Below are 14,494 nucleotides of genomic sequence, written 5' to 3'. Positions count from 1 at the left end.
ACGTCATGTTCCCGCCAACTTCCTGTCCAGCTTCTAAGGTTGTGCTACATGTGATTCGGCTGAACGAGCTTACACTTGAACCCCATCTTTACGAATATCATTTTTCAAGCTTTTCGCTTCCTACACAACCCTTGCTTAGGTCCTTAAGAAGAATGTCAGCGAATAGACGCTTCTATATCGGTAAGTCGAAACAATTTCCGTTTATAGTTAAGATAAACTGGTCTAAAGCACGTTCATAGCTCCGGTTTAAAACACGAGTTTACACTCAGATGTTTTTACATCTGTTTTTACCCAGCGTTTGTAAGCTTAATTCTCAGCTGTTTATGTTGTTTTGGTTGATTTTTCACCGCTTCAAACTGCTTTGGTTATTTGCTCATGACGTTATTGGGCATATTTTAGCTTCTGGACGCCCCGCGCCGAAGCTGTCAATATTTCGTTTGAATTGAAGTTGTCACGTTTAGTGTTGTAATCCTACAAACCACCTCGCCCCAGCTGACTCGAGTCAAATGTCACTGATAAAAACTTAGATCAAAATATGAACTGCAAGGCTAACTACAGTTTGCGAAGTCGTGGCTTTGAATTGCACAAGAAGTTGTGGTGGACGTCGTACATGAAACCGTGCACGCGGTAAAATCTGAAGCTGCTATTTACGCTAACATTGCCATACATGTGCATGCATTGAAATTTTTCTCCTTTCAAATCTCTGATCAGTCAGTAGCGGTCTTTTATGAACCCAGAGTGGTCCTCTGGGTAACGGAAGTCGCCATGAAAGAACATCTGTTTATTTCTTCCATAAGAGACCTACTTGTCTGATTTGGGCACTCGACATTTTACAAGACAAGGACGGGTCCAATAATTATTATTGGAAAGGTGGATAGCATTATCCACTGAACAAGTTTCTGGGCTACAATATGGCAGTCGTTAGATCGCCAGAGACGACTCAAAACCCACCAGGGCGACTCACAATGGAGGTTTTATCTGCCAATGTATGTCTTCAATACAAAACAATTGGGTGTGAAGTATTGCAAAGTATGATTCTACCTGTAAAATAAGAATAAATAACAAGTATTTTAATTGGACTAATTTTCTGTTCTTTTCCCCAATTCTGATTTTACTGACGTTAGTGAATGTTAAGTTCACAATTGAAAATTCCAATTAAGGGGAAACCATAAACAATTCTGAGCCATACGGAATCCATCAAGATTGATTTCTCTGTTGACACTTGCCCAATTCTAGACCATAGTTAGCTTGATTTTGTAACTCTATAGACCATTTTACAGTTGTCTGCTCAGTGACCTGGCCTTTGAATGGCAGCGAGGCTGGAGGTGACCTTGTTTTGATCAAGACCTCACTGTTTTTGTTGTGTAAATCAAGTTGTTCTTATGCTAACTAGTTGGCATTTACATGAGAAAAGCAGAGAGGCCTGTATCAAAGCAAGGTCACCTCCAGCCTCGACAACACACACAACTGTAAAATGGCCTATTCGATCTAGACTAGGCACCAAAAACCCCTACCCTATCCCAGACTCGCTAATTTCCATGCAGAAACTTTATCAATATCATAGTCCAACATACACTAACTAAAGCAATATCTTACAAAGTCGCTTCTGACTTTCAGTTTCAACTATAGAACCCAGGGTAAAGAACCTTGTTCTGGACTAAATTATTTACAAACGACCCACTTTCCCAGTAAATTATACCCTAATCTAGACCAAAACTGTCTGATTTTTACACCCTATTGTAGACTAAACTCAGTGTTTTCAAAACAAGCCAGTGGCCGCAAGAGTTCCTCTGCCTACTTGATTATATAATTATTGCCAGTTACTCAGGTTATAGCATAGATCTTTAAGATGGCAGAGTAATTTCAATTTTGCAGGAATAATTTCTCATGCAATATTAGGAAGCAAGCTTGTTAAAAAGAAAGCTCAGATCATCCACTGTATTTTCTGCCCTTCGCATTATCGTGTTTTTGTAGCCATCTCATCTTCCAGTTTTAAATAAGTGGCTGGGTTACCAGACCTTCCAAAGTCTAAAACCCCCAAATCTTGAGGTCTCAAAAATTTACCCCAAAAAGTATCAAGATTTGGGTCCCCAATTAGTGAGATTTACAAAAATGCTTTAAAACAAAGGAATGTTAATGCTAGTAATGCCTAGCAGGGTTCAAACTGCCATAATTAGTGCCAGTTTAGCATTAATTAACACCTTAGGACATGAAACACCGACAGGAGAGTCTTTGACATCTCGTTCTGCCACCTTGAACACATGAAACAACGCGTTTGCGAGGAGAGTTGGTGCTGTGATTGGATATTAGAACAAGGTTTGAAAATAGCTTGGTCCAGATTCCCCAGTGAGAAGAAACGCAAACATTTTAATATTCAATCCTTAAGCGAGTTGATTTGTATTTGCAACTATTATTTTAAATCGAGTTGATTTTAGTCCAGATCTGATTGAGGTTGTAATTCATTCTGGAAAACCGTGAGATTTTGAGGTTAAATTGTGAAACCATGAGATGAGTTCTGAAATCGTGAGTCTAACGACCAAATCGTGAGAGTTGGAAGTTCTGGGTTACCTCATTTGGCTGTTGCTTCTAACATCATGGCAGCAAAACGATCGCAAAAAACTGATTTTTTTCTTTTGGCTTCAAAAAGTCAAGCTTGGTAGGTAGATGAAAAATTTGGCCAATACACATAAGAAATCATTTTGTGAGTTGTTGGACTTTGTTATTGTTCATTCGACCATATGATTACTTTGTTTTATATTATAACAGATAAGGTGGGAGATCACAGCCCACTATAAATGATATTAAAAGACAAAATGAAAAGTCTTTACTTTAACTAGCATGAATACTGGAATCTAAAATTGTGTTGCTAATTGATAGCAACAATTTGAGCTCTTAAGTTCAACTATTTTTTCCTCCGGCCATCAAATTCTGGGGAGATAATTTGCACATGTGGAAGCAAAGCAAAATCTAAACCTGCTTTTGAAACATGACTGTGCTGTTTCACAGTTACCACATTTAAAACCGGAATTTTAAATGAAACTATCCTGGCCTTTTTTTAATTGATAACAATAAATAAAGAATAAGAGAAAAATGGCAAGAACGACCTTTCATTTGGAAATAATTTTAGGTTTGAAAAGATAAAAAAATTTGCATACTTACAAAACAATGAGTAATGTGAAATTTGAAACCTTCAACCAATGTGATGTTTCACATTATTTTTTGCGGGGAGGGGTCATGCCCTCAGACCCCAAGGACAAGGGGCGTTGTGGCCCCTAACTTGTCACAGCCGCCTACTCTTCCAGCTGCAAACATCTACTTCAAAACATTTCGAAACCCCTGTGAACTGCCTGAAAACCATACCCTTTGTAGCGGCATATACCTATATGGCTTATATACAGGAGTACTTACCTCGGACATCGAGTCCCTGCAAAAAGACTTTACAGCCCTACTTGGGGCCTGCAGTTTTAACTGATTATTTTGGTATGCCTTGTTGTGCAGGAAATCTCTCCCTTAAAGCAACAAAAGAGGACTTGGCTCGCCACTTTGGCCTTGATAGCACTCCATACCTGCGATCATCGTCATGGATTGAATTGGCCGTGGACCGGCCTGGTGCCTCACAAGGGTTTGGTTTTATTAATGTTCCAGAACATCTTGCAGGTACATTTTAGAGAAACTCTAGGAGGACTTCTGCTTGTTATATCAAAAAAAAAATGGCTTGGAATTTCTAATGGCACTCCAAGCTCAAGGTTAGCAGAAATCACCTTTTGGCTACAGGGGTTAGAGGTGAATTCAAGTGTAAAGTGCCTTCAGTTAGAGTTAACTTTTAGCCAATCTTGATAACATTGGAAAGTTCAAGAGCTGGATTGATACGCATTTTTGTAACTGTCAACGTGGTAAACAAGTGTTATAGAACTATTGTAACAGAACTTTTTTCTTCAATCTAGGTCAATTGCTTCAATTAAATGGAACTAAACTCTATGATAAAATCATAAAAGTTGAACCAGCCAAAAACTCGGGAGGAGGCCGCAGTGGCAGAGTGTCTATTCCATCAATGATTCCTCCATCTTATGTCATGCCAATTCCACAGATGAGCAATTATGCTTATGGTTCAAACCAGTATAATTATAACCAAAAGGGTTGGAGGAACAGGCGACGCCCTCAAGGCCCTAATGACATTGTGACAGTTCCTGATGATAAAGTGTTGCAGCTCATTGATGTGGGGGTTAATCTACCAAATAAAGTGTAAGTTTCGACAAGTTTGCTTTCAAGCCTAGTGGCCCATCAGGCTGGGAGGTATCTACGGTTTCCATATCAGGAAGTGAAATGAAATAGTTTTAGACCCCTTGATAGGAAGCCAGTCCTTCGCTAAATTACCCCAGAATTTGCTGGTACTCATTTATTCACCTGTGGGGAGAGAGGCTCAAACCCTAACTGCTACATGTAAATCCATATTTAAGGGCACTAACCATTTGGCCACTGTGCCTGTCATAAAGAGTGTAGTGCACTATAATAATGGCTGTATTTGCTAAGATTTTATATATACCAGAGGTAAATATAATGGCCAAACAGCAACTTTACATTTTCATGTCTAGAAGATGCACACAACAGAGTGGGATATATAAATTATGAGTCTAGGTACTGTAAATGTGGGATGCATAAAACAAACAAAATTTACTTTTTCCTTATATAAGCTGTCAAGGTGTGAACTGTTAGAAACTTTCTCTCAACGATTTTGAACCTAATTGAACCTGATGCTCTTACTGTAATTTTGATGGAGTGTATGTGTAATATATGGTGGAGGTGCAGTGGCCTCATTGTTAGTGTGCTCGTCCCCAGCTCGAGCGGTCTGGGTTCGAGCCCTGGCCAGGGACACTGTGTTGTGTTCTTGGGCATGGTACTTAACTCTGACAGCGTCTCTCTCCACCCAGGAGTATAAATGGGTACTGGTGAATTCTGGGGAAACCTAACAAATTGTGGGGGAGTGACCTGCGATGGACTACCATCCCGTCCAGGGGTAGTAGAAATACTCCTAGCCACCTGAATAAGCTGCGGAAGCTATGAGCCAGTTGGGTCCAAGGCTTCACTTTTATGTGTTATATGCCTTTCTAGGTGAATGCAGCGAGTGTGTGTAGTGCCTACTGTTACTGGTTAATTCCAAGTAAATTTGAGAGTATTTTCCTTAATTGTACTGGTTTTCATGTTGGATTGGTCTTTGTTCTTCCCTTTTAGATTTTCCAGAGATATTCGAAATGTTATAGAGCAGGCTGAAGTTGTAGGAATCAAGCAGATGATTCTAACAGGAAACACATTACAGATGAGTCAGTCAGCTGTCCTTCAAGCTAAAGCTCATCCACGTGTCCTGTATGCATCTGTGGGTGTACATCCTCATTTTACAACAAAGGAATGGAATGAAAAAACTGCCAAGGAGATTGAAGAATTAGCAAAGGATCCCGTAGTTGTCGCCATTGGTGAAGTTGGTTTGGATTTTCACAGGAATTACTCAGACGAGAAGGCACAGATTGAAGCATTCACAAAACAGGTACTTCCTCCTAATTTGAGCTATTTTTGTTGGTTAAATAAAGGTTTCAAGGTTTATCAAACAGACCAAAAGCAGTTACAGTTTCTTTCAAGTCAAGTCAGAGTAAATCTTAATATTTACATATAGTCCTTGAGGTGTGCATGCAAGATTACTACAACAATGAAACAAATTTGGTGAGCTGTCAACATTGACATTTTGTCATACAGCATACTTACAGGACCAGACAAAAATCCTCTTCAATCAACCCTTTGAGGAGTGTGAAAGTTATTGCTAGTAGTGCTACTCAAGAAATTATGCATCATTTGTTGGGGGGGGGGGGGGGGGGGGGTCACAGTCTTTTTGAATTACTCTTGACTGAGGGAAAGTACACAGGGCACATTGTTCCGTAAAAAGGGTTAAAGGCAGGACAGTGAGGTTTTCAAAAATCAAGAGATTTTTATTACAAGCTGGCCAAGAAATTCCCAAATATTCCCAGGCTGCACACCTATGTGGTACTGAGTTGTATGTTATTGGTGTATTTAACAGGATGCCATGCAGTGACTGTCAATGTCATATGTGGTAACGATGCTTGGTCACAACTTTTTTTAAATAGAAGTCGTATATAGTAATGTTGTAACCTGACCTGACTGTGCACTTTCTTAGTCCTGTGTTAATCCTAATTCTCCCAAGTGAATCATGCAAAATGTTGACAGGTGGTGAGGAGAATATCTCTGTTGACCTTGGAATTTGCTCTGTTTTCATGTTAGGTCGAGATTGCCTGTGAAGTTCAGAAACCACTCTTAGCACATGAGCGAGCATCACATCAGAAATTCATTGAAGTGTTGAGTCAGTTTAGTGGCAGATTACCATCTATCGTGATTCACTGTTTCACTGGTAGTGTTTCAGAAATGAGTGCCTATGTTGCAATGGGATTCTATATTGGCATTTGTGGATTTATTTGCAAAGGTTAGTGGAGCAACGTTTGTCATTATTTAGAAAACAGCCCTAAGAAAATATGCGTGCTGATTGGTTAAAAATCGTGTTCCTTTAACTCGATAGAAACACAGAACTAGCACGAGCTGTTGACGTAATGATGGCGCGTGCAAAGAGAATTTACATTTTGATGATCAAAGTAAACAAGTTGTTTTCCTTTTTTTTTCGTCGCGGTGCTTTCTAAAAGAAATAGAAAACATGTTCTCCGTGTTTCTATCGCGTTGTAGAAACACTCGTGAAAGTTTGGGAGAACTCGAAAAAGCTGTGGAAAAACTCGCCTGCGGCTGGTGTTCCCACAGCATTTCTTGTTCTCCCAAACTTCCACTCGTGTTTCTGTTTTCTATTTCTTAAATGGTGATCAATAATGTCAAAAAAGGCTGTCATTTGTATTAAGGGTGATAAAGAAAAGATATATATGCCTTCTGTTGACCAAGCATGAGGTCAAGATGGCTAGATATTGGCCAAGTTCGTTTTTTCTTTTGGGGGTGTTCTTGGACCAAGACGGAGTTAAACAAACAAGGTCAATAAACCCACGGAAAATGTTTTTGCGGGACACAGCAGGTAGTCCCGAGCAGGCGAGATAGTACCTGCCCAGTCAGGTAGCCAATCACATGGCATGATTTGGTTTATCTTGCCTGCTCACGGAGCTAGCCAAACAATAAGAGACGTTACGTGGTAATGTGATGCAATTTGCTACAAACACAGATCAAACTTTAAATTTTGAAGTTCTTTTTGGATATAAATCACTCCTAGTCGTAGAAGCCTGACTTAGTCAAACGCTGAAGTGAATTGAAAAAGAAAAAAAAGCCTCGAAGTATTTTTAGGAAGGAAACAGGTTCACTGTCAAGCATGATCTTTTACAACCGTTGGGAATTTATGTTTTCTCTAGAAACCCCTGGCAAAGCACTGAGAGATGCTCTCAAAGAGGGTGTTCTTCCATTGGACAGAGTTCTTCTTGAAAGTGATGCACCTTACATGATCCCAAATGCGCCGGAAAAGGACTTAGATGATGTTTGCAAGTCCCTTCTAAAGAGATGCCAGCCTGGACGAAATGAGCCGTGTACTCTGCCAATAGTAGCTCACACTGTCGCAAAATGTCTCGGTGTTGATGCGGAAGAGGTGGCCCGCGCGTCAGCAGAAAATGCAAGGCGGGTTTTTGATTTGAAGCCCCCTGCACCCACGACACAGCCCGCTGCTGTCAATGGAGCGGAAAGAGAATAATTATTAATGATATTATGAGAGTAAGGAGTCCTTGTTTTAACAGACCTGCAGATAGTAAAAATGGAAATATGCAATTTTTGCTATTCCAGTAAACGTTTTGACAATCGTCCAGCTCGTTATTGGACGTCATTTTTTTCTTCTTTTTTAGTTAATGTAGAATTTTAAGAAATCTCTTAACGTCTTTCTTCTGATGGCTATTTAGTTGGAAGTCTCTTTGTGGCGATAGAGATTTAGATGGCTTTTTTGAAAGCGACAATCATGTTTACCTGTACTACCCACTCAAAAAGGTTTCTGCTAGAAAGTTTCAAATGTACAGTGTATCATTTTAGCATAAGGTCGAAATCAGAGATTATGGGCAAGTCTTGTGCTGAATATTGTGCTACGCCACCCGGGATCGATAAGGTATATTCTGCCGCACATTGGAGATATTTCGGACGTGTAGAACAAATTTACGTAAACTGGCTTGCGGAACAGTCAGATAATTATTATAAGCAAGTATTTTGAAAGGTTAGAAAAAGGGAAAGCAAATCACTTCAACTCAGACCTTCGAAGATTACAATATAGTCAACTATTACGTGTAACAGAGAAGTGATATTTGTTAGTAATTTGTTACAATGTTTTGTTAAAGTTTTGGTCCAGTGTAGTTAATAGTAGGAATCTTGCTATCAATAGATGTACTTTCTGCCAAAAAGAGTCCAGGAGAAAGTGTACATTTGGGCTGTACCTGGCACCAAAAATGTTTTAGGCGAGTGAGGGTTGTGTCTCGGTTGCCTATAAGTTATTTATTAAGGCTAATTCTAGCAATACGTTTGTTGTCAACTTCAAACCCTTGTCCGTCTTTTGCATGAGTAAGTGGTATTTGCTAAGTGTTAGCTCCGTCAGTGTTTAGAGTTCAGAATGTGCTACGTTAGTTTTGTTACATTGGTTTCTGTTTGGGTCAGTTCGCTCTGATTTAAAATACTCAATTCAAGATAAAAGTATTCATTTCGATTAAATAGGTTAGTCTAGAAGTGATTTTCACGTTACAGTTTTTTTAGAGTTTAAGTGCTATAAAAAGAGTTTGTAAAATTGCGATATCGATATTACAAATATTATACTGTTATTGAGAGACATTGGTTCTTTCTGATGTTTTCTTTGCAGTATTTAGTTGCTATTTCTGTTGTGAGAAACACGCAGTAAACCTTTTGGAGGTTTTTATTTGCGATTTAATTACGATAAATGTTTTTAATGGGCATTTTTCTTGCCACAACAGAGAGGCGAGTTTCTTGTTAGGGAGGGGACTGAAACTAATTTGAACCCAGCATAGGTAAAACTCGACCTCTTGCGTTCACATACCATATGTTTCCTCGTGCACTCTCCCATGCGTTCTCCCAGCTGTCCGCTTTCTATTTCTCTTGCATTTCCATGTACGTTTCCTTTATGCGCCACTCATGATTTCCCAGTTGAGTTTGTAGCCACGGAGTCTCAATTTTGTTGTGCTTTCGCGTTTTAGGCCTTTGTTTTCCGTCTTTTAGTTGTTCCGTGCATATGATACTTAGTTTCGCCAATTATTTTCAGTTACGCAACGTTTCATATTTTCGTGTACATTTTTTCATCTGTTTTCTCTATTGTTAAGTATAGCTTCTTCTGCCGTTAGTTTTTGATGTCCGTTGTCATGTTTTACTCGTCGCAGTCGCCAGACAAAGCTTGTAAGTTTCGTTATTTTTCGGTCATCATTGCTTGCTTGATTCATATTTCGTTTTGGTTTCCTGTTCTGTATATTAGCTTGTTTATGTTTGTTTTCGGTGAATCGCTAGTAAAAGTGCGAATTTCCTGACTCTTTCCCGTACACCGTTCATTGTTCCCTATTTTATCCCCGACACCTGGGTCTTCACTCAACACTGGGTCAATACCATGCCGTGGACAAAAGTCACAAAACCCAAACCTTATTGCTCTTGTTAACCAATCCTGGACCGACACCCAGTCCATTCCGTTTGATCTGATTTGAAACCAGTCTCCTCCATTTTGTACCAGAGGCCATAATTTTATGACGGAATACCAATTGATGGGAATAAAACTTTTTGCGTTCGAGAGAACGCAGTTCTAATCGGGTAAGGCGGTAAAATTCGAGTTCGTGTGTGTATCTTTCTATGGACACCAATTTGGCCCCCAAAAACAATTCTTCAGGGGCGAATGACATCATATCCATGTCTCTCGATTGTTCTACAATATTGCGGACTTTCGAGTGGACTGTAGCGGACAAGTTGTTGATTTAAAGTTCGAAGTCGGTGTTAATGGCATTTAAAAACCTTTTCGTACGAACAGAAAGCTGTAGTTTTGCTGCGTGTTGTGTGTTGTGTACCCTCTTAGGACCATTTAGTAGCTTGTATGGGGTGGGTTATGAGTGCTCCAGTTTTCATTTATATACAAACTTGGTTCGATAAATACATCCTGCATTCTCTTTCTTGCTTTCTGTTTTGCCTTTTATGGGGCGATTTTCTACATTCAAGATTTGAACGACCTTGACGAGGCCAACAAAGATCGCCAGCACATCAAGAAGTTTAGTTACTTCATAATGTTTAATATTTAAAACATTTGTTAGGTTACAACTGTATCGTCCAATCCTAAATCACGTTCCAGAGTTTTGCAGTGCTTAGTTACTTTATTGTTAGACACTGTAATGAATTCGACACTTCATCACTTCTGGTAAGGGATGGACTTTTGAGGGTGGGGGAGGAGTTTGGTGGGTGATTTGGTACAGGGACGAATTGTTTTGGGCTCTTTCATGCACTAGGGAATTTTTTTTTTCTCGGGACGCGTGCCGCGGAACGCATGACATTTTTTATCCGTATAACATTTTTTGTTCGGCTCACTGAACGTTTGTGAATCTGTTTTTTTTTTTCGATAGTGGTCGTGTGTATGATTTTCATTTTGGTACAAGTATGCCCATAGGATATTTTTTCAAAATCAGCTATCCCCCAAAATTCATACAGTTCACCCCTAAGTGAAGTGAGATATGGACGAATACATGTTTCTTTGTAACAACGTTGCCTTCTATCATACATGGCAAATGTATGCGGTTAACTTAGGAACAAGGTTGAGTAAATATTTCTATTATTTCGTGAGTTAATGCTAAACGGTACACGCAGAAAAACCCGTACAACAAAATAACCACACAGGGTTAGTTTTGTGGGAAGTCCAAACTCCACTCCTTAATCCTCCTGTTCAAACCATAAGTGAAGGAAAAGACACTTTACAAAGGTACTTGCACTTTCATCCAACACAGTGGTCAATGGTTGTTTTCCAGAAAGGTTCCGGAGAACATTGAAGGCCACTCAGGTTCAACGGTGATGAATGGATAGCAAAACTCCTGTGAAGAGATGACAGCAGTAAATCACAGTAACTCTATTAGTTTGCAATCAGTAATAGATCTAGAGGGGAGGGGTGCGGGCGATACCCCGTTACATTTCGTCAAAAGAAAATCCTTTTCAAAAACTGGCATTCGCGAATACTAACTTCCTGAATAATTTCTGAATAATATTTTAAAATTGAAAACGGGGGCTCGTTTTCGGCTCACAGCAGAGGAATCCGTTTACCTACTGGTCCCTGGATTTAGCTAAGCACGTGATTCGTTGTAATTCAGGCGGGAAAAAGCGTAATAAAAGGCGGGAAATCTGTGCCGGCTTTCGCAGGACATTCAAAGCGCCTTTCGTTGTTTTCGTTGTCTTTTTGCTGAAACAAGGTGAGTTTCTTTGATTTTATTTATCAAAAGAAAACTTCCGCTTTACACTCAAACCTAAAGTTCTTTAATAAGGAACACAAAAGAAGGCGATAATTGCCCTTATCACGGTTTTGGAAGCTCTCTTGGTATGCAGCACGCGTTAGAAATTAGTGTTGTATGGGAATAAGACGGCAAACGATTTTCTTCAAGACTGAATTCTGAACAATTTATGAACAGCATATTAAGATAAATGGCAAATTTGAGGGATGTAGCTGCGCTCAAAATCGTCCAGTCGTGTTTTTAATTTTCACTACATTTTCTATCAATTTGACGTGGCTTTAGAAATTACAAGTTCGCGGAAATAATTACAGACAAATGTACAGAAAATTATAAACACCACTGGACGCTTTGGAGCACACTTTAATACATCCCTCAAATATGGTTAATACAATCTTTTACCTAGTGAACCAACTTTGCTATTCGTAAATTGTTCAGAATTTAATCTTTAAGAAAATTGTTTGCCATCCGATTTCAGTGCAAAACACTGTAACCTATACAAAGAGGCGTGTTGCCCACCCTTCAAGATGGCTTCCAAAATTGTCATAAGAACCGTTTGCATATACAAGTACGAATAAATTTATTTCTTCGCCATTATGCGGAGTAATTTAGTCATCTAATCAGTTCAACTTAATGTGTAGAAAGTAAGAAACGGCTTCTCCTCTTTACCAATGTTTACTCACCGAATATTTTCGAGAGTTGAATAAAAAATCACGCAAGCAAAGGGATTGCGTGCACGAATGGAGGTTTTAATTAATGCTTTTGTTTTCCCGGTCTGATACAAAGAAAGATTTGGGAACTAAAATTGGGTACTAAAATGTATCTATGTTTTGGTTATTTTTTGTGGAAGTGATTCAACATGTTTTTAAAACCTGATTCTCAAAAAAAAAAAACAGTGGCAATATTTTTTGAAATCCGACGAGAGAGTTTTTCCTCATTTCACCAAATTAACCTCAAATTCGGTCCTGTTTGGATTTGCAAGTTTCACGATCCAAAATCCAAGGCAAACATTTTGAAAACGGAGCTTTTCGAAAACGATGCTGTCACTATATTTAAATAAATGATTTCCCTGACCGAGTTTTCCTCAAACACGTGTGGACGGAAAACATGCTCGTTTTCAGCGTGAAATCTCCGTATTCAAATTCCTCCGACGTAGTGTGGAACGAATCTGAGTCTCTTTATGAATTTCAGTCTAATTTCACCCAGTAAAAGCTGATTGGTAATGAATTTAAAAAATACAGGGTCGGCCAGGGATTTTGGTTTTACCGACAGAATTTTTAAGGTATACATTTGTATACGTTGAAACGAGGGCTTCTGATATTTGCTTCTTATTTTGGGTGTCATGTGCTTTTTCAGGTTGTGTGTGTTTGGTGGAAATCTTGGCTATTTATCTGGAAAGTTTTTTACGTTTAAGGTATGTTTCTTTACCATACTGAGCTCCCTCCCTTTCTGAGTGTCGAAAGTCAGGCAAATACTTTTTTTTGGTTTTAGTTTTGGTTTTGGTTTTTCGACATTCAATTGAAAACACAAACAAAGAATGTTACCTGAAGCAAAGGTGAAGGGAAGTTTGGAGAATCCAGGGAGGAGTAACTCAGGAACCAGTTTGTCTGCTCTGGCACCATCACTCTGTGAAATCCATGGGGACCAATCGTGACGTTGGGTGGGGCACCAGGACTAAAATTCCGCATCCGGGGGGCGCGCTGTACATAGCCATAGTAAGGGTGGGATGGGCTGGACAGGTTTGCACATACTGGAAGAAGTCTTGGCTGCTCTTGGAGTAGATTTGGAGAACCTTGTTTCGCACTTAAAACATCATCTGTGTTGGCCTCTGTCAGATTGTTTTCGCTGGATTCGGCAGGATGTCCTGGAAGTTTAAAGAGGGAATGAGTTAGAAGAGAAACCACTCTCAACAGAACATCATTCAAAGTACACTACCATAAGTGATGCGAACAAATGAAATGACATATTCACATCAATGAGAAGCGAAAAATGATAGTCCAGCATTCAAAAAATTACCGTAGTCTTAAAAATGAAACTATTAAACGGGTGTTGTTACGAGTCACACCCTCAAGATTCTGATTTCAAATTGAAAAGAAAAGTCGGGGAACATTCTTCTAGAGCTATCAAGATCCGACTTGTCAGCGACAGGCGGTTAGAACTGACCGAAAAAGACAACGCGTGCTGCTGAACTCAAACAAAAAAACGTGTGTTTTTTTGTTTTTTTGGTTTTTTTTTTTTACAGAAAAAAAAACAATTAAAAAAAAACGACAAAAGAAATGAATCAGAGATCACGAAAAACTCTAAAAAAAAGTTTAAAACTTTTTCAAATAACGCCAACACTATTGTCGTTTTTGGGAAAAGCGATCATTTGTCGACAAAAAATACAAAAAGCAGAAAAATAGAATTTCGCATCGTGTTAGTCTTTATACACTGATGTATCGATGCTCAAACTACAGTAATCATTTAACGGAGAAATTTCGATAATCCTCTGTATTTTCAAAAACTATTTGGGTCATAAAGCTCAAGATTAAGCTAACTTTAAATGATCGGTTACTGCCTCACAGTGACACATTTTTGTCAAAGACAGCCATACTTGTTCTTGCCCCGAAACGATGATTAGTTTCAATCTTGATTACTAAAGAGCAAAGCCTCTACAGCATTCCGAACGTACGACTTAAAAATTTTACCTTTCCCCGGCAAACATGAAGTTGGTAAGGCATCTGCCATTGTGGGGTCGATCAAAGCTTTGCTCGTGTTCAAATCTTCTCGCTTTTGCATCATTTTCTTCCTCGTGCGTAGTTTTTCGCCGACTACCTCCGTTTGACGTCCTGGTTTTATCGCAAGAAGATTTCTTTCCGAGATCAAACCACACCCCTCACAGTTACATTGCCTGTGCGGACAAACATTTCTGTGGCCTTTCAACGGAACATGATAAATGCCGTGATTTCTACAACGGGCGCATTTAGGCTTTTGTCTGGAATGCACTGAGATGTTCGAATTGGATT

General features: G+C 39.2%; 2 protein-coding genes across 3 annotated transcripts; one reads left to right on the top strand and one right to left on the bottom strand.

Annotated features, from left to right (window-relative positions):
* Window positions 1-25: 25 nt before the first annotated feature.
* On the top strand, window positions 26-8,842 carry LOC110068241 (uncharacterized). 2 transcript variants are annotated; one of them, XM_020775625.2, is made up of 6 exons: window positions 26-180; window positions 3,499-3,657; window positions 3,945-4,242; window positions 5,230-5,539; window positions 6,286-6,484; window positions 7,401-8,842. In XM_020775625.2, the coding sequence occupies exons 1-6, from the start codon at window positions 153-155 to the stop codon at window positions 7,730-7,732; spliced, it is 1,326 nt and encodes a 441-aa protein (XP_020631284.2). In that variant the 5' UTR covers window positions 26-152; the 3' UTR covers window positions 7,733-8,842. The 2 variants fall into 2 exon arrangements, with proteins under 2 accessions (XP_020631284.2, XP_089150215.1); XM_089294089.1 differs by lacking the exon at window positions 26-180 and having other exon boundaries at window positions 3,253-3,657.
* Window positions 8,843-10,304: 1,462 nt separating this feature from the next.
* LOC110067978 (uncharacterized) lies at window positions 10,305-14,270 on the bottom strand. The gene is made up of 3 exons (XM_089294656.1): window positions 14,177-14,270; window positions 13,034-13,353; window positions 10,305-11,081 (listed from the first exon to the last, which is right to left on the bottom strand). Exons 1-3 carry the CDS (start codon window positions 14,268-14,270, stop codon window positions 11,001-11,003), a joined length of 495 nt encoding a protein of 164 aa, XP_089150782.1. The 3' UTR covers window positions 10,305-11,000.
* Window positions 14,271-14,494: the final 224 nt, after the last annotated feature.

This window comes from Orbicella faveolata, unplaced genomic scaffold, assembly GCF_042242905.1.
Source record: "Orbicella faveolata isolate gen_17 unplaced genomic scaffold, um_ofav_v1 contig_25, whole genome shotgun sequence".
Classification (NCBI taxonomy): Eukaryota; Metazoa; Cnidaria; class Anthozoa; order Scleractinia; family Merulinidae; genus Orbicella; species Orbicella faveolata.
Note: the sequence above shows the minus strand (reverse complement) of the source record. Positions and strands in the feature narration are given on the sequence as shown.

Excerpts from the sequence above, each read along its gene's own strand:
- LOC110068241 (XM_089294089.1), top strand. The coding sequence starts at position 3,384 with ATGGCTTATATACAGGAGTACTTACCTCGGACATCGAGTCCCTGCAAA. Across the intron at positions 3,658-3,944 it reads TGTTCCAGAACATCTTGCAG|GTCAATTGCTTCAATTAAAT; the intron begins GTACATTTTAGA and ends TCTTCAATCTAG. Across the intron at positions 6,485-7,400 it reads TTGTGGATTTATTTGCAAAG|AAACCCCTGGCAAAGCACTG; the intron begins GTTAGTGGAGCA and ends TGTTTTCTCTAG.
- LOC110067978 (XM_089294656.1), bottom strand. The coding sequence starts at position 14,270 with ATGATGCAAAAGCGAGAAGATTTGAACACGAGCAAAGCTTTGATCGAC. Across the intron at positions 13,354-14,176 it reads TTCATGTTTGCCGGGGAAAG|GACATCCTGCCGAATCCAGC; the intron begins GTAAAATTTTTA and ends TTAAACTTCCAG. Across the intron at positions 11,082-13,033 it reads TCCCTTCACCTTTGCTTCAG|GAGTTTTGCTATCCATTCAT; the intron begins GTAACATTCTTT and ends ATCTCTTCACAG.